The sequence below is a fragment of the Lepidochelys kempii genome, chromosome 26, assembly GCF_965140265.1.
Source record: "Lepidochelys kempii isolate rLepKem1 chromosome 26, rLepKem1.hap2, whole genome shotgun sequence".
NCBI lineage: Eukaryota > Metazoa > Chordata > Testudines > Cheloniidae > Lepidochelys > Lepidochelys kempii.
Window position 1 is genome coordinate 10,968,740 of NC_133281.1, and position 20,189 is coordinate 10,988,928.

A 20,189-nucleotide genomic window follows, 5' to 3' on the forward strand; every position below is an offset into this window, starting at 1 on the left:
TGATTCTGTCCCCTGAAGCATTGCAGCTGCGGAAAGGGAAATAAAACATAGCCAAGTAGTTGACAAGGCTTTAACTTTAACTCAAGGCTTGTTATCTAGGTTCATAAACTATGCCGGTGTAACTACTGTCTCCCTGCTAGAAACACAGATGGAATTTGCTCCTCTTATATTCAAAGCCATGTTGCTGAGGTACTTATAAGCTTTTCCTGGTATGATAAAAGGCAGTCTTGTGTTTGAGGCACTGCTGTGGGACTGAGGAGACACGGGCTAAGTTCCTGTCCCTGCCAGAGACTCCTACTGTAGGCTTGAACAAGTCGCTTCTTATTATTTATTATTTATATTACTGTAGAGTCCTAGTGACAGACCAGGATCTCAACGGGATAGGTGCTGTACAAACATTTAATCCCAGTGCCTCAGTTCCCCATCTGTAAAATGGGAATAATAATACTCCCTTTCTCCCACCCTGTGTCTATCTTCTCTATTTTCATTTTAAGCCCTTCAGGGCAGGGGCTATCTCTTACTATGAGTATATAGAGTACCTAGCACAAAGGGGCCCTGATTTCAGTTGGGTGCCTCTGTACAGCATAGATTCATAGATGCCTAGGTGCTATTGCAATACAAATCCCCCCAAAATGAAGAACTCAATAAAGGAGTGGCTGGTCCTCCTGAGGGCTGTGCTTTGCACTGAGAGAGGCGCTGTCTGTCGAAGAGGAGTTCACCTACATAGTTGTCTGGAGGGGAAAATAAGGGTGGATTTCATATTCAGACCAAATACTCTTAGACTTTAAGGCCAGAAGTGATCATCATGATCATCTTGCCTGACCTCCTGCACATCACAGGCCACAGAACTTCATTCACCCACTCCTGTAACAGACCCCCTAACCTCTGGCTGAGTTACTGGAGTCCTCAAATCTTGATTTAAAGACTTCAAGTTACAAAGAATCCACCGTTACCTCTAGTTCAAACCAGCAAGTAACCCATGCCCCATGCTACAGAGGAAGGCAAAAAACAAAAACAAAAAAAATCCCAACCCAAGGTCTCTGCCAATCTGACTGGGGGGAAAAATGCCTTCCCAACCCGAAATAGGGCTTTCAGTTAGACCCTGAGCATGTGGGTGAGATCCACCATCATCATAGAGAAAATAAATAATAATTAATGTGGTAGAACTGTGCTGCCTTATACTGTTTTTACGTGTGGGAAGCAGTCAAATATTATGGTGATGGACACCAATGTAAGTAGGTAGGTAGATAGATTGATAGATGTTGGGGTGTACGGGTATAGATTGATCGATAGATCCATCAATCTCCATCCAAACAATTTACCAGTTGAAATGACTAAGAACCAGGGTATCATTATTTATTTATTTATTTGTATGGAGGTGGTGCCCAGCAGCCCCACTCATGGAGCAGGACCCCACTATTCTCAGTGCTAGTGGGTCTTTGTGTGTTGCTTATCCTACCGTTCCATTGGAGGCAGCCATGCCATCCCGTGCTATAGGATTAAATAACCCCCTGCTTGGCTTGTGGTCACACTCAGGGAAGCACAAACCTCAGCGCTTCTGTGTCCATTATCAGATTGTTAAATGCAAACTGGAAGCCGTGTTTATTTTAACATCCAGCTATTTGGTCGAAGCAGCATTTCCCACCATCACAGACCACCTCCACCCCCCCGGTCAGCACTGTTAAAACATTCTCCAGCTCTCTTGTGAAATAGGATGGTAATTTTCCCCAGACTTCTCCTTGTCGTTCGATCTGACAGTTCCTTCCCTGGGAGATATTGGCTTCTCCATCTTCTATGCAGCTGCAAAAAGAGCCAAAATCCATTCTGGGATGAAAACTGCCATCTGGCTTTTCCCAATCACAGCCATGGTGAGAGAAATTTCAAACAATGAGTTCTCTTCTCCAGTGAGACACACAAAGAACTTCCTCAGCCTGTTCATTCACTTGGAATAAGGAGCAAGCCTGGGCTATATTTCTGCCCTCCATTCACGCTGGATGCATTGCAGAGTTATCCACAATATGGTATCAGTAAGTGTGGACAGTCAGCACCCAATTCATTACACAGAGAACTGCTGATTCAAACAGCAAAGGAAATAGTACAACATTGTGAAGTTGTCCATTTCACCCAGTGATCACCTGGTGTAAATGGATGCAGTCAACTGAGCATCTGTTTATACCAGCTAAGGACATGGCCAAGTCTTTATCCTTTTATTAAGGGATGGGAGGATTGAGCTTTAAAGTTAGGATCACAGAACACATAAGGGACATGTGGAATAGGTCTTTAATGGGACTTGAACTAAGTACCTTCTGAGATCAAATAAACTCCAGTACCTGAGCTGAAAAACAATTCTCCAGCAGCCATTTGTAGGAGCACCACATATATTTTCTCAGATATTAGACCACTAGAGAGAGAGTCCATGGAATGCATGCATGTTAGCAGATACTTATTCTATGCTTTTCAGAGACTTCTACTGCATTTCAGGGAGTGAGGTCAAATCCTTAAGAGGATCTATTATAAAGGTGGTCGTTATTATAGAGCTGGCCAGGAATTTTTCAGCCGTCTTTTCCTTTAAAAAAGTGCCGATTTGTCAAAATCGAAACGTGCCAAGGTGAAAGGTAGGTTTTCATGAATGTCTCAACTTGAAAAATGTTTGGAAATAAAAAGTTTTGAAATTGTCAAAATTGGACATTTTGACATTTCAGAAACAACACATTCTGCTTTCCTGGTTCAAAATGACTTCTCATTTTGAAATGTCAGTTAATTAATGTAATAAGACCAAATATAAAAAAAATGGTCAACACTGAAATGAAACTTTTCAAAATTATCAGAACAAAATGTCTCAATAACCCCACCACCACCACCATTTCATTTTGTTTTTTAGTTCACAAAAGATTTTAAAGATTTAAAAAAAGAATTCTGATTTGGGTTTGGAAATTTTTTGGAATCATGAACATTTTCACAGGATGAGAAAACCGTTCCCCACCCAAGCTGTAATCTATTATCTGGTGTGGTATATTAGGAGCACTGGGGTTTGTGATTGTTATGAGATTTTATACCACTGTACCTCATAGGCTTCTGTGGAGTCATTTCTGATTTAGATGGGTGTAACTGAGATCAAAAAGAGGCTGAAATTTGAGTGTTCCATAACCATGAAATCACTCATTGCCCATGAGAATTAATTTAATTCTGCTGGTCTCTGAAACAGAGAAATGGACATACTTAGCTTTGTTGTTAAGTAGCACAAGGTTACAAGGATCTTTCATTTGATACCTTAAATCCACTCTGCATATCCTGATCTTCTGTGGTGGTGAGTACCCACAACTAACCTCTGAAATCAGGCCATAAATACTCCTGATACTTTCTGTAAGAGATCACTGTTTGAAATTTTCCTTTCTCCATCCCACTGAGCATGTTGTGGACTGGCAGGTTGCTGCCCACCCCCCTAGAGATGGCTGTGTTTTATTGTTGCTCTCTGAATCCAAAGTGTGATAGAAATGCAGAACATTATTAATAATAGAGTCCATTTCTTGAAATAATCTCCACGGGGTTAAGTTTGCATTTTAATTACATTTTGAAAGTCTAGTTGTGGTCACCTTGGTCAGGTACCCATGCAAACCCATCCACTGAAGTCAGTTGAATTACACCCGGGATTAATCTGAGTCATCGTGTTGGGATTATCTCTGAATAAAGACCTCCAGATCTGCATGAGAAATAAGATCTAGAAATATGAAGTGACTGGCAAAAAGGAAAAGTCTCAACTTTTAAAAACAATCTCAACTTTCATAATTTGATGCCTGCATGAATAGAATACCAATGAGACTAGCAGATCTAGCCGCAAGTCCTCCTGCGTAATTATAAATGCTCTTTAGACAGGAAACAGCAGCTTACAAAGTCACTCATATTCAGATGAGTAAATGACATCAGCATCTGTTACCATTTTCCTTCCACCTCCCACCGTACTCATGGGGGGTATTTCTGCTGACTTAGCTCCCTTTCATACAGTTTTGCAAAGCCGAAGCATTTATTGTTGTTGTGTTTACACAGCTGAAGCTCATGCATATCATTCTGCCTTTATTCATGAATTCAGCAGGCATCGGTCCATATTGAGAACATGGCTGCTGGGTCTCAAAATGAAAGCACGTTCTAGCCTAAATTTGCCGGGGTTCTTTGCTTTCGCTCCTTAGTCTTTCTGTACGACTTCACCAAATCCAGGACCATGCTCCCTAGTGCTTTACACAGTCAAGGCATAGGGCAAATATTAACTAGCTCAGGTCCTGGAGCAGTAAGTCGTGCCAGCACATGCTTCAACATGCGCTGTACAAGCCTGCTTGGAACCCCGGGTAATTATTCAGCTTCACTGCTCCAGGACCTGGGCTAAGTAGATGAAGGCTAGCTCAGAATGGGCTAAAGTCACACTCCATGATTGCAGTGTAGACATACCCTCAGGCAAAACACTGGAGCACATGCTTAAATCCATCTGTATTAAGCGAAGTGCTTATTAATACTGGGATTTTCAATGGAGCCTAAGGGAGTTAGGTGCTCAACACCCCTAGCTTCTCTTCGGCTCATTTGAAAATCCCAGCGTTAACAAACACTTTGCTGAACAGAGATCTACTTAAGCACCCTCTTAAAGTTAAGCTCATGCTAAAGTGCTCTGCTGAATTGGGGCCCAAGAAACTAGTAGGTAGCTATTTGATAGATGAGGCTGGGTCTTTATGCTTGGTGCAGCTGCTGCTCCAAAGGGACCCTAAGCAGGCCAGTGATCTGGCCCACAGAAAGGTGCAGGTGAGTTGCCCAAGGTCACATGGTGAGTTCATGGTGGAGCTAGGATTAGCACACAGGAGTTAAATGCCAACTCTCAGTTCAAAACTGAGAACCCAAGACAACCCTGCCTCTCTAAACTAGCAGGCAGTCGTGCAGCATGATGAAGAGCACACGGAAAGCAGCGGTACACGTGGCATTAAGAGCAACAGGACTTCAGGACTGATGAAGTGGGTTGTAGCCCACGAAAGCTTATGCCCAAATAAATTTGTTAGTCTCTAAGGTGCCACAAGGACTCCTCATTGTCAGTACTTAGCGTTTATTGAATCACACCGGGGCTGCCCCAGAATGCTTCGGCATGCAATGGTATAAGCAGCTCATCTGAGATCCCAGGGATGCTGTCTTCTGTACTGAGACAGTATTCCAGCTATGATATGAAAATATATTGTCAGCCTGCCTCAGCCTGATTTCTGTTCCCTCCATGGTGATGTCATGTGGCTTCACAGACATTCTGAGCGGAGATTCTGATCTCCTTTATGCCATTTCAAATCTAAAGTCTGCAGAAGTCACTGGAGGTACTTCATGTTTACACTGGGGTAGCTGATCAGAAACTGGAATGAGAGCCACACACACAAAAAAGTCACGACTCAAGACAAAGTTAGCCCTAGTGCTTTGGCACTGCTGTCGAGAGCCAACTCTGCATTGAAAGACACATGGGCTAGGATGTTCAGAAGTGATCACTTAGGATGGAAGAATCCCATGCACTGCTACAGATTAGGGACCAAATGGCTAGGCAGCAGTTCTGCAGAAAAGAACTAGGGGTTACCATGGACGAGAAGCTGGATATGAGTCAGCAGTGTGCCCTCGTTGCCAAGAAGGGCTAATGGCATTTGAGGCTGCATAAGCAGGAGCATTGCCAGCAGATCGAGGGATGTGATCATTCCCCTTTATTCGGCATTGGTGAGGCCTCATCTGGAGTACTGTGTCCAGTTTTGGGCCCCACACTATAAGGAGGATGAGGAAAAATTGGAAAGAATCCAGCGGAGGGCAACAAAAATGATTAGGGGACGGGAGCACATGAGTTATGAGGAGAGACTGAGAGGACTGGGATGATTTAGTCTGCAGAAGAGAAGAATGAGGGCAGATTTGATAGCTGCTTTCAACTACCTGAATGGGGTTCCAAAGAGGATGGATCTAGACTGTTCTCAGTGGTGGCAGATGACAGAACGAGGAGTAATGGTCTCAAGTTGCAGTGGGGGAGGTTTAGGTTGGATATTAGGAAAAACTTTCTCACTAGGAGGGTGGTGAAACATTGGAATGTGTTACCTAGGGAGGTGGTGGAATCTCCTTCCTTTGAGGTTTTTAAGGTCAGGCTTGACAAAGCCCTGGCTGGGATGATTTAGTTGGGGATTGGTCCTGCTTTGAGCAGGGGGTTGGACTAGATGACCTCCTGAAGTCCCTTCCAACCCTGATAGTCTATGATCTGCTCCCCAACGAAGTCAATAAAACTTCTAGGCCAGTGCAGGAACCATTTGAAAGTCCCATCTGCTGTATCCTAATTTGCTGCTGTTGATGACTGTATTATAATACCCGGTACTTCTATAGCAACTTTCATTGGAAGAGTCTGAAGCACTTTCCGGACAACTAAGTAAGCCTCACATGCTTATGAGGTAGGTAAGGGATATGCCAAGATGGCTTCCTCCTCCATGGGATGGCAGCCACCACAGGGGTTCAGTGCAGCACGTGTCCAACAGCACAGGGCAGTAATTTAGGACACAAAAGGAATAAGCAGCCCATACCTGACTGAGACTCCGGGGAGACTTTAACTAGGCCAGATACAATGACCTGTATTAGAATTTTGCTCGCATGTGTTGGGGTAACATCCCTACAATTATGAAAAGGGCTGTGGGTTTTAAAGGACTACGGTATTCCAACACAGACACTCCCATATCAGTAAGTGGCCATGAGAAAGTTTAAGGGAGTCAACTGATACCACATTGCCTGTGAATTTGGCCTCTTAACTCGCGGTTTGGAGCAAGAGGAGCTGCTCAACTTACATAGGCAAATAAACCTGGGTGGAAGGGTTCAAAATTCAAACTTTCAGGTGGTGGTGGTGGGGAAACAGGATGAAATTTGTGTGGAAAACGTTATTCTGTTTTTCAACTGGCTCTAATTGCAAAGTTGATCAGGGTTCAATTATCATTTGGACTCACCCACATGGGACCCCGGGGAAGTAGGAACCCTCCCTGGGTCTCTGCGCAGCCTCCCCAGATCTTTGGCGCAGCTGTGAAGGCTTCAGGCCCACGGTTCCCCAGAGTACGTGAGCAGAGAGTGGGTGGAACCATGACTCTGCCCACCCAAGGTACCAGGTATCACAGAGGAGGAAGTCATTTCTGACTGGTATAGGCTAGTAGCCAACTTCCTTCCCTCCCCTCCACCCCCCTTTCCCTCTCCCCAGAGCATGGAGGAATCAGGGAGGGAATTATGCTTCTCCTAGGATTGAGTTCTTCTCTGTAAAACGACCATCTAGTGCTGAACTGGCAAAGAAACAAAATGGCTTTTAGGACCCAAGCCCTGGGTCTGGACTTGACCCCACTTGATCCAAAAGAATATCTGATGTCAACAGTGTCCTGATCCACAATGCAATTTGTGTTGTAGTCGGATCCACAAAACTATAACATCGCCAAACTCTTCGGGCAAAATAATAATCACAACCCATTATTTTCTGGCCCAGTTTCCCATTTTTAAAAAAATAAATACTTCAACATAAATAAAGAAAATAAACAAAGAGCGTGCAAGTGATAGTCTGAAGCTGCTAAAGTTACATTGCAGGAGACATGGAACCAGCACAAGGAAAACATTCTAATGGGGTTTTTTTCCTGAAGAAAATTGGTTAATCTTGGGTTCAGACTTTCACTCACTCAGCAGGCCTGTCCCACAGTATTTACTTAAAATTGCAGCAAAGTGCATTAAAACAATGTTAAAGATGAGCCACCAACCCGCAGAGAGAAAATAAAACCAAGGACACTGTGATTTAAGACTGGGGCATGCCTGGCATCCTCGATTCAAAAGCTTCTGCTGCTTTATCATCTGATGCCCCTTTGTTAGCCAGTGTCACAGATGCAGCGAAGATCTTTGCAAAAGGGAGTGCAATCTTTCAGAGTAACGTCCCAGGTTTACTTGTATCCAGGGGCAGGTCTTATAAATATCGGGCCCCATTCTCCATTGCCCTAAACCGCATGCTGTCATTTATTCCTGTGCAAAGTGGGCAGGAAATGCCACCAGATCAGAAGAGCAGTGTCTCACGCCCTGGTGGCACAGATGTAAGGGTATGTCTCCGTTTCAAGCTGGAGGCATCAAGCTGATCAAGCTAGCACGCTACAAGTAGAATGGGTCCATGGCTGTGCGGGAGATTAGCCGCCCGGAGCATGTGTCTAGTGTCTCGGACGGGCCCGGGCTCAGGACAGCTAGCTCCTCCCACCGCTTGCACCGCTGCTGCTACGCTCTATTTTGAGCATGCTGGCGCCATCAGAGCTAGCGTGGGTATATCTCCTCCACACTTCAGCTTGAAGTGTAAACATATCCGAAGGCTCCGCCTTCCCGGTGGAGGAAGGGGCATGATTCCCAGCTCGCATAGACATACTCGCGCTCGCTGTCACTGAGCTCACCCACCAAAAATAGTCGTGTAGCCACTGTAGCATGGGCACCGTTGCTAGCCGCCCCGAATACAAATCCCCCTGAATCCCCTGGATGCAGACTCGGGGCAGCTATCCCATCCTGATGCTGCCCATGCTACCACGGTTACACTGCTATTTTTAGCATGCTCGCTCGATCAAAGCTAGCACAGAGCATATGTATGCGAGCTGGGAATCACCCCCACCCCCCCCCCAGCTCATAGCGTAAATGGAGCCTTAATGACAACGCATGGGGCAGAGTAGAGGGGAAAGAGGGCTCCTTGTATACTGTAATGCTGTCGTGCAAGTCTAAACAGGGTCACATTTGAGAACAGGCATGAATACAGGCATGTTAGTGGGAACTAGTTTAAAACACTGTGCACTGATGGCTCACTTCTCAGACCCACCGTTCAAGAAAAGCAACGGGGCCGCCTAGTCGATTACAACAGGTAGCTAGGGGTTCTGCCAAAAGGGCCTGGCCAGAGCCTGGCAAGCTTCACCAGTCTCTTACTGACAGATGGCCATTGCAGCCATGACACAGTTTAGAGTACCCTCGGGGTGTACACTATATGTGCAAGACAGTGTTTCTGCAACCCCGTTTTCTTTAGATGACCTCTGTTCACACAAAACAGCCTGTCCTCAACCGCAGGCCATGCAGGGTATTTTATAATTTCAGAGCAGAATCCACTTTCCTCTACTGCTCGTCTAAGATTCAGACAGCTGTTTCTTAATATCTACAAACAATGATGATATCTTTGGCAGCGCCCTTGCATAGAAGCTGTCTGAAGCTATTTTCACATCAGTCTTCTCCCCTCAGCCTCCATAGTCCATCAAATCCTATCTTGCAGCCTTTCTAGCCTGCCGTCGGAGCAGGAGGAGGGAGGAAATGGAACATTTTATTTCTGATTTATTGTTGGTACATGTATATCCAGCTACCCACTAGAAGGCATCGAAATTAAAGAGACAAACCCAGCAGTTGTTGAAATAGACACACCATCTGGCTGCCTATGCCGATGCAACGAATCAAACAATTACCACTGAATTAAAAGCTACAGCCTGATTGCCTAAGGTGCTAAGCACCCAATCCTCCCATTGGACCAGACTGTCCCCAGTGGCAACTTGGCACCACATGAAAAGGAGTACTTGTGGCACCTTAGAGACTAACCAATTTATTTGAGCATGAGCTTTCGTGAACTACAGCTCACTTCATCGGATGCATACCGTGGAAACTGCAGCAGATATTATATACACACAGAGATCATGAAACAATACCCCTCCCACCCCACTGTCCTGCTGGTAATAGCTTATCTAAAGTGATCATCAAGTTGGGCCATTTCCAGCACAAATCCAGGTTTTCTCACCCTCCACCCCCCGACACACAAACTCACTCTCCTGCTGGTAATAGCCCATCCAAAGTGACAACTCTCTTCACAATGTGCATGATAATCAAGGTGGGCCATTTCCTGCACAAATCCAGGTTTTCTCACCCTCCACCCCCCTACACACAAACTCACTCTCCTGCTGGTACTAGCCCATCCAAAGTGACAACTCTCTTCACAATGTGCATGATAATCAAGGTGGGCCATTTCCAGCACAAATCCAGGTTTTCTCACCCCCCCACCCCCATACACACACAAACTCACTCTCCTGCTGGTAATAGCTCATCCAAAGTGACCACTCTCCCTACAATGTGCATGCACATTGTAGGGAGAGTGGTCACTTTGGATGAGCTTTTACCAGCAGGAGAGTGAGTTTGTGTGTGTGGTTTTTGGAGGGGGGTGAGGGGGTGAGAGAACCTGGATTTGTGCAGGAAATGGCCCACCTTGATTATCATGCACATTGTGAAGAGAGTTGTCACTTTGGATGGGCTATTACCAGCAGGAGAGTGAGTTTGTGTGTAGGGGGGTGGAGGGTGAGAAAACCTGGATTTGTGCTGGAAATGGCCCAACTTGATGATCACTTTAGATAAGCTATTACCAGCAGGACAGTGGGGTGGGAGGAGGTATTGTTTCATGATCTCTGTGTGTATATAATATCTGCTGCAGTTTCCACGGTATGCATCCGATGAAGTGAGCTGTAGCTCACGAAAGCTCATGCTCAAATAAATTGGTTAGTCTCTAAGGTGCCACAAGTACTCCTTTTCTTTTTGCGAATACAGACTACCACGGCTGTTACTCTGAAACTTGGCACCACATGTGGCCCAATCTCATCTGGTAGCATTCACCACCACTGACCCCTTGTGTAAATGGCTGCAAAAGGTCCAGGGCACCAGAGCATGAGACCCAGCTCAGCACTTTGGAAAAACAGGCCATTAGTATTTAAAAAATGCAAAGCGTCTGGAGTGGAGGGACATCTGATGCAAAACTTCCATGTAGCTTGCTTGCATTTGGTTTTTGGGATTCAGTGGTGTCTAGTGTTTAGGGTGGCGGACTGAGAATCAGGATGGCTGGATTCTAATCTCTTTTTATCAGCAATGTGATGTGATGGTATGGACAAGCTGTTTATAATTCCTCTTTCACAGATTACTTGTCTGTAAAATGGGTATAATAAGACTACCCCATGGCACAGAGAGGGTTCAGCGCTCCTAATGTAGTTGCCTCAAATCCCACCACATTCCTGTGCGTTGGAACCACTCCCCTCTGCCTGGGATCATTGTTCTGTTTGGCATCTTTTCACCAGCACTAACATTTACTTTGAAAAAGGAACCAGAAAAAGCAAAACACCCCCCAGCCCCCCTCACCTCCCAGACCTCCCCACACACCAACACCCTAAATGGAAAAAAAACTGTGGGCTCAGAAGCCCTCCAGTGTCTCTTTGTATGAGTTCATATCTGGAAGAATGAGCCTGTAATATAATAACTTGGATTCCGACAGTAGAGAATTTACTGTGGGATCATTCACAGGTGGAAATTATTAGAAAAAGCTAAACAGCTTAGAGGGCAAAGGTTTTGTTTAAAATACATAACAAACTGTAACTTAGCACCATTTTTATAGCAGCGTTACAGAAAGCAGTTTTTTGGCTTCACATGGGCAGCAGGCTAAGGAGACATTCTACTTAACAGTTTGTCTCTTTCAGGAAGGATACAGTACAAGCAACTAGTTTTGGTAAATAATACTCCCTCTCCTGTCTAGTTGATAAATAGTTAGAAGCAGGACATGAGTGAAGAATATTTGATATAGATGCAAGATGCAAATTCCAGATTTCAAGCATGGGGAGGGGGGTTGGCTCTGGAGTTTTGTATCAGCCAAAGGTCGGGGGGGACATTGCTAAAATTCTGAGCCAGAATTCTAACAGCAGCAGGAAAGGGGAAGCATGAACCATTGTTGCCAGTTCTTGAGATTTTATCATGAGTCGTGTGATATTTGGTGTTTTTCTTAAAGCCCCAGCTGCTGGAGTCAGGTGATTGCATGAGACTCTTAACTTTCATTTTTTTAAAAGTTCGTTTCTAGCCCTCCTGGTTGCAGATAAAAGCTTGAAGATGTAACCCAAATGTATCCTAAAGGCTCAGAAAGCAGAAGGCAAATATAAAACCCCCAAATATATCCCTCTCATGATTTTGAAGCTATCTCCTGATTTTGAGAGCTGACTCGTGCCTCAGTCTGGCCATATTGTTGAATCCATGATTTGACTTCTCAGCCCATTTCTTCTCCTGGGCTCGTCTCTGTGGGATCAGAGGACTCAGATTGGGAATCACTTGTATTCTGCAGCAGGGTCAGTAGGTTCCATTGTTACCTGTGGCAGATCTGTCAGCGGAATATACTCCAAAGACAAACTCTGAAGGTGAGAATTTTGCCTTAACTCTGCTAAAATGAGAGCAGTTGTGCAAAATCTATTACATCACACAATGGCACTGATTGTAAATTCAAGTGTAATCTCAGAGGCTTGCCACCCACGGTCTCTAGCCCCTGTGTGTACAGATGTGGTGGGGGGTGGATACACTTCTAGCAATATCTGACAGCTGAATCTGGCTGTCACTCTCACAGCTGTCTTCCCTCTGGATTACATTGTAGGGGAATTCTTACTGGAGTTATTGGTCCACTGCTGAATAATTGCACTGATTATTTCCCATCCTTTGGATGTGTTGGGAAAAAGCATGCCTGAACTCATAAGCAAATGTCTGGTACGAAACTGTAGGACATCTGTGTAGTATTTGAATAGGGCTGCATCTGTTTTCATGGAGGGCAAGTGAGATCCTAGGGTGATAGTAGTCATGCACATACCTGGACAGCTAGAATGAACCACTGTTAGCACAGATGGCTGCATGAGTGGACTGAGTTGATCATAAGGCTAACTGTCCCAAGAGCCTGCAGAGACACCTCCAGATTAGTTGATATGCCTGATTATCTAGATATCCAGCCATAGTCATCAATATAGCCAGGTTGGTCTTGCCAAACTCTGTGGCCATGAGGCAGGCGTTGTGGGAAGGAACAGTTCATCCTCCTCAAATACAAAGCCGTAGTACTCCTTTGCCATGCTGGCATTCTAACCACTGGTGCCTCGACCCTGGCTGACATTCATGTCTAAGGCCCTACCAAATTCACGCCCATGGAAAATGTGTCACAAACCGTGAAATCTGGTCTTTTGTGTGATTTTACTCTTTACTAGAAGGTAAAAGTATTCAAAAGTACACCCCTGCCTTCAGAGCGGGGCACCCGGCCAGCAGCTGCTGCTTTCCGGTCGCCCAGTTCTGAAGACAGCGCAGAAGGAAGGGTGCCAATTCTGTCACGCCCCCTCCAATAGACTTGCGACCCCCTGTTTGAGAAATGGTGGCTTAAGGGCTTTACATGTTTTTATGTTGCCATTTTTAAAATACATATTCATATTTTCTTATGACACTGTGAAATTTAAGATTTCATTATCTGAATTATATGAAATTATATGAATTATAAATTATATGAAATTCAAGATTTTTAAAATGCTATGACCGTGAAATTTATGAAAATGGACCATGAATTTGGTAGGGTCCTGTTCATGTCCCTTCACAGGATCTTATAGGCTATGACTGCTGGCTATAGACACATGCTGGCTGCAATAGAATCAGCGAGCAGTGGTCGCAAGGATGGTTCTGTGTGCACTTTCACAATACCACGCAAGCTGGAGTTACAGATGTGGGGCTGGTCCATCCATGATTAGTCAACTTGCATTTGCTACTGCACGGTTCACTCCAGATGTGAACCCTTTTGGGTTTCTCAGAGCAGCCACAAGGATTGGGTTAAGAATCTGGCCCATAAAGGGGCCTTGACTCCGACTGTGCACCCAGAAAAATAAACGTAGATGGCTGATTTGTGAGTAGGAGTACCACTTCACCACCAGCCTGGCCTCGGCTCCTACATCATCGCCACGCTCAATAACCTTTTTGTTTCTCTTTTAGGGCCGCTGTATCAATTTCACCCGAGTGAAGAATGCTGAGGCACTGCCGAAATACCCACTCAACCACGCACACCCACCCTCTTCTCCACCCCCTGCCCCGATCTACAACCCTCCACCCCCTGCCCCAATCTATACCCCACCTCCTCCCAGTTCTCCCACTCCTCCCACCCCATCCCCATCATCCACTCTCCCTCCACTGCCCCCGCCTCCCCAGGCCCCGGCCCCCAACCGAGCCCCTCCTCCCTCCAGGCCCCCCCCCCGCCCTTCCGTCTAGGGGTTCAACCTTGTCCCTCTCTCTTCCAGAAGCATTCGGAGGGTTCTTTCAGCAGTACTGTAACAAACCTGTCTTGGGGGGGTTATAGGAGGCCTTTACATTCTGAAATGGGTGACAATAGAACAAACCACTTATTAGTCTTTTTATCTATTTATATATAATCCCACAATGCATCAAGCGTCGCCAAACGAGCAAGGAGACAAAATCCAGGGGCTGCAAAAATGAGGCCACTGGAGAAACATCAATCACTAATGTTCGCTTCAGCGAGGTTCTTGCCCCCTCCCATCCTCTGTGAGTTACCACAGTGATCCTGGAAGAAATTGGAAATTAGACTAGCTCTTAGAAAATTCAGAGACCACAGGGCAATCCTCCACGGTGAAGGGCACAGCTGAAAGCTTCCTACAGACCATGTGGACATCACAATGGACTACTTTGCCATGACTGCGTGAGTTCTCTTCTCGTTGCAGTGCTTCAGATTAATATGGAAAGCTGATTATTCTCACACACCTGTAAACAGCAGGATAATATAACGAGGAGTGTTAGACCTTTGATTTTTAATCTGGAAAAAAAAAAAAAGCAGCCATCCCAACGGACTTTGTTCTAGAGAATGAACGGGGCCATCATCCTTTAGTTCCCAGGAGGGTGTTGGAGTAGGTGTCAGGCTTATGGATTTGTGTATGTTGTTATGTGGAAGTGTGGGTGAACGAGGCCAAAGTACTACTAGAAAAATGAATTACGTGTAAAATAAAAAGAAAACCCACAGGAGGGCTCCAACCCCACACCTGAAGAGGAAGAGTTAATGAAAGATCAGCGTTCAAAGTTTTCAGCAGGCAGTAGGGGTCCGGAGACCACTGAGCAAAGGAACCTGTGGAAGAGAAGGTTGAAAGAAGAGTCATTACGCTACTCTTAGCTAACGGCACCTGTCTGATGAGTGCAGCAGAGTAATTCAGGGACCGTTTCCATTTTAAAATGAAAGTTTCTGAAACAGCTGAAGTGGGAATGAGTGGTTGGTTCTATTAAGTTTTTTTAAAAAACTGCGATCCCCTTAGGCTCCTTAAATCCTGTTATTGTCATCAGTTTCACAGAATCTCACCACTGCCTTTTTTGTTTGTAAATTGCCTTCTTCTGCCTTACCAACTTCTCTGCTTTGATTTTTGTTTTCCTTTCCTGAATAAGCACTGGATGTCTCCCATACACTTTGTCAAAGGGACACAGTGCGGCTACACTTTGCTCTTGTCACTTCCATTATCAGTTGTTGGCCAAGGCGAAGTCATGCACAAAGTTGCCTGAGATGGGAATCAGTCTTCCAAGAAATGCACTGGCTGCATTTCTCCATGTTTTCTCCTTCTTTTTTTCTTTTTCCCAGTGGGACCCTCCCCCCGTAGTTTACAATACTGCGTATGTACATGTTTTAACCTATAGTAAACTTCCTGAGCACCTGCCTTTGTAACACAGTGCTAGAAATAGATAAGATCAAGATTAAAGTCAAACCTCCGCCCCCCCCAGTTTACTTTTACGATCAGCTCCCATGACATGAATATCTCCCTGGAAATTGCCACGTCATAAAGACAAATCATCTTTGTAGCTACAGTTCTATGACTGTCAAAGAGTTTTCATACTCATATAAAGCAAGTGGTTTCAACCACAGATACGCTTTGCCAAGTAGTTACTCGTGTTGTTGGAAATATTGCTTTTCCAGGGGAAAAGGCTATACAAGAAAGAGGAAAAGAACAGATATAAAGATAAAGACCGAGTCAAGGAATGAACTGGGATATCTTTTGTTCGGGACCTTTATAAACAGTCCTTTTCTATCGGGCTCAGATTCATCCCAGTTGGCACTCACTAACCCTTTGGTCAGTGTGTCTTATGTCATATGAAACAAATAACTTCATACAGGGATCACAATGGCTCTGAGGTCTGCAGCCATGTGCGGGCTGTTCTGTGAAAGGGCCGATGTATCCACCATCACAACTGTTTTGTCTGCAGGCAGCACAGAGCAGGCCCCACTTTTGACATTCACTGGGTTAGATGCTACTCAGACTGTAGCAGGTACTGGTCGGTTCAACAAGATGACGTTAGGATTGTCAAGTGGGACTGGAAATCTTGGAAAGCCCTGCAAAGGTTTGGTTGGACTTCCCCTTGAGATGGATGCCATCTAGTTAAATAGCTGAAGATGGAAAGTGTAATAACTGGGAATAGTGTAATAATGTCCTGCAGGATTGCTAGGTATTTCTCTTAACAAATCCTCAACGATACAAAAAAGTTTGGAAAGAAAATTATTTTTTAACCAAATGACATTAAGAATATATTTTTGTCGTGTCAACCAGTAAATCAGAACAATTGCTGGGGAAAATAAATGAGTTTTACTACTCTTGGACTAAAAGTAGTGTTTGCAGATTCCTATAAAAAATTCTTTACCACAATTTAAGAGGGAAAAACCCCCAAAAAACCAAACTTAAACAGAGTAACAGAAAAGCTCGATCAGGCCCCCAAAAAATAATTTTAATGTATCCCTGTACTACAATCCTTCTCATGAGTAAAAGCAAACTCCAAATTGTTGTTGTATATATTGTTATTGCATGCTTACCATATGTTAGATGGAAGCATTTCCTATCCAGTGTGGATAAAAGAACATTTTTCAAGTTGTAGTAAATTATTATAAAGCCAATGATATTTCATGGCATGTTATTGTATCAAGCTGTGCTTGTTGTATTTTTGTTCTTTATGTTTGTATTGCTTTTTATAAATGTACAAATATTTCCTGTAGTGACGAATACCTGCTTTACATAGCATTAATTGAACTACAAGGACTATGGGCTACATACGCCCCTCGATCTGCTGAATGGGAGTCATGTACATGGATCTAGGGTAGTCTATAGCCATACTGCAGTGGGTATGTATAGTGATAAGCAAAGGGCTATTTTTTATTAACTGAACACAGAATCATTAACTGGTTATTGACCAGTTATTTACTAGACATTGAACATGCTGGTTATTAACTGGACATAGAATCTGAGTGCCCACGGGCAATCAAAGTTACTTGTTTTCAGCAGACCCTGACCATGTAAAATGTACTCAGCAAAACCAGGGCAGATGTTGGCTAGCAGAATTTACCTCCAGTGTTGTATTTAAAATCAACCTATGTGTGCACAATTATGCAGCTTTGGAGCCTGGTGCCACTGAAGTCAATGGAAGTTCTTCAATTGACTTCAACAGGCACAGGACCACGGCCACGTTTTCTGGGGATGCAATAGGTGCATGTACTAAATTGAAAGCGACATGGCAAACGCTGACCTTTGTGCCCATTTGTGTGTTCTGACGAGGCTTTCAGCAGGTGCAAAACATCTAGGTGCACTGTTCTTTGCAGACACGTGCTCCTTCAAATGCGTGGCCCTAAGTTCCCAAAGAGATGATCCTAAACAGCAAAGCTCTGAAATGACCTTTCCCAAAGGGGAGAAAGTTTCTGATAGCAGATGGGTCTTTAATCTGTAGCAACCTGCATGAAACTTGGAGGCAGGAGCACAGATTGCAGGAAGGAAGTGTTCAGAGAAGGCTTCAGGAAGTCAGCCTGTGTGCAAGTGGCTGGAATGCTAGCTGCAGTTTCAGCATCCCTGTAAATAAAGGGCCAGTTCTCTTAATAAAGGGCCAGTTTAGGTTTACAAGCATGGAGTCCTTTTATGTATTAGCCAGCATGTGGTGTACGAAACATAATCTAGCAGACAAAAGCATAACAAAATCCAATGGCAGGAAACTGAGGCTAGACAAATTCAGACTAGAAATAAGGCACGCATTTTTAACAGTGTGGGCAATTAACCATTAGAACAGTTTACTTAGGGACATGACGGGTTCTCCATCACTAGAAGATGGGATGTCTTTCCTAAAGTTATGCTTTAGCTCAGGCAGAAATGATGGGTTTGATGCAGAAGTGACCGAGTGAAATTCTGCTGCCTGTGGTAGGCCCCTAGAGGGTCAGACTAGATGACTGGAAAGGTCCCCTTCTGACTTTAGAACCTGTGAATTTATGAAAAATCAGGCCACGGGGAACCACCCGGGTCGCTGCGCTCATATCTAAATTTCATTGTATTGCATTAATATGAAGAGAGAAAAAGAAATAACTACGGTGTGGGGGGTGGAGAGAGAGGGCAGGGAAGTGAAGGCACCTTTGCCAGAGCCAGAATCTGAATGGAAATTCAGACCAAAAGGACATATCTTCAACTGAGTGGGACTATGCTGATTGACGTCAGCTGAGGCTTGGCCCCAAACCCATCGAACTTGTGTGCCTAAAGTTAGGCTCCTACTTTTATATTTGGGCACTTTAGTAGAAGCGAGCTGAGTTCCCAAGGTGCTGAGCCCCCACCAACCTCATTGAAATCAAGGGGAGCCACAAGTGCACGGCACTTTTGAGAAAGAAAAGCGGACTCCTTTTGTTGAGGTGGAGTTAGGGGCCGAGCAGAGAAAGGTGGCTGGAAAGGGAAGCTGGAGAAATTCAGGCTGACAATAAGGTGGGAATTCATAATGATGAGAGTAATTAACAGGGAGGGTAATTAACTCACGGAACAATTGACCAAGGATTGTGGTGGATTCTCCATCACTGACCATTTTTAAATCAAGGTTGGATGTTTCTATAAAAGATCTTCTGTGGGAACTATTTTGGGGAAGTTCTCTGGCTTGTGTGAGGCAGGAGGTCAGACTAGATGATCACAGTGGTCCTGTGTGGCCTTGGAATCTATGAACTCGTCTACACTCGAAATGCTACAGTGGTACTGCCAATTCTGATGGGAGGGCTTCTCCCGTCACCTCCCTGAGAGGCAGTAGCTAGGTTGATAGAAGAATTCTTCTGTCCACCTACCTCTGTCTGCACTGGGGTTAGGATGATTTAACTACATTGCTCAGGGGTGTGGATTTTCCACACCCCTGAGCGATGTAGCTGCATTAGCCTAACTTTGTAGTGTTGACCAGGCTTATGAAACTTTAGGCAACCAGGTTTGAGAACGTTGGCCGTAATTTCACAACGCCTTCCAGTGACAATTAATGCTATGCAAACAAGGTTGAATGAACTGGTGTACTGTATACAGACATATGGTACCCTATGTATCCTCTCCCAATAGAACTTTCCTGTTATACATATTACAAAGCTGTCGTTCCAAGCTAGCCATTTGGAGGCAAATGTTCATTACAGAACAAAAGGAAGAAGCTGAATGGTGAAACATCTGCCCTGCAATTTCAACAGGAATTAGGGTTTCATTTTTTGTATCCTTTTTACCACTTGCACATGCAGAAATATAGACGTAATAGAATTGGTGTTGATCGCAATGAACAGCTCTGAGTGATTTGCTCTGACTAGGACACTCAGGCCCGGGGCTTATATTATTCTTTATTCATGTACATTTTTTATATGCAATGCTCTACGTCAATCTGTGTCCAACAGCCTGAAAGAAATATGCAGTAGCATTTGATGAGGATTAAGAACATTACAAAATGCTGAAAAGTTCCAAGCTGCTGCTGGCTGTAATTTGAAGCCTTTGTTCAGATTAGCCTTGTGATCTTCCAAATTCTCCAGATACTCCATGTCGTGTCAAAACATGTTTTGTCATCATTTAGATGATGGGGAGTTGGAGTGGGGGGGCTGCCTAGTTTCTTTGAGAACTCGAGCAGTGTTCGAGTCAAGAATACTGCTAATAGCTGGGGATGATGCAGCAGTGGAAAGGAAACATGCTTTATAGATCGATATTGACTTCAGTGTTGATATCCCAGGACTGGTTGGAAGGGGACAGTTAAGCCAGGTTTAAATGATGATGTTCTACTCCCTGTGTTTGTTGCATGTGTCATTTGTTAAATTCAGTCATTACCCTTGCTGATCTTGAGGTTATTATTAAAGAACTACACTAATTCAAGCCTGTTTCCATATGTTTTGTTTACTAGACAAAGGTGAACGCACTAGGAGAAAAGCAGGAGAACCTGCTCCATGTAAAACTTCCCTTTCCTCAGTGTGGAATACTGGTGTTCTGCTATTGTGGGTTTCTAATAGAATATTTCCTTCCATGGAGGAAATGAAGGGAGATTGATGAAGATGGACACATAAGCAGCATGACCAAGGCCCCAATCCAGCA

The 20,189-nt window shown here is 44.4% G+C and overlaps 1 protein-coding gene across 2 annotated transcripts in view; it reads left to right on the forward strand.

Annotated features, from left to right (window-relative positions):
* ANTXR1 (ANTXR cell adhesion molecule 1) overlaps window positions 1-19,959 on the forward strand; it is a 181,147-nt gene extending 161,188 nt beyond the window's left edge. For both annotated transcript variants that reach the window (XM_073325259.1, XM_073325260.1), the window contains one exon: window positions 13,807-19,959. In XM_073325259.1, coding sequence (XP_073181360.1) covers window positions 13,807-14,079 — 273 coding nt within the window. In that variant the 3' untranslated portion in view covers window positions 14,080-19,959. The remainder of the gene's footprint in view (window positions 1-13,806) is intronic.
* The last annotated feature ends 230 nt before the right edge of the window (window positions 19,960-20,189 follow it).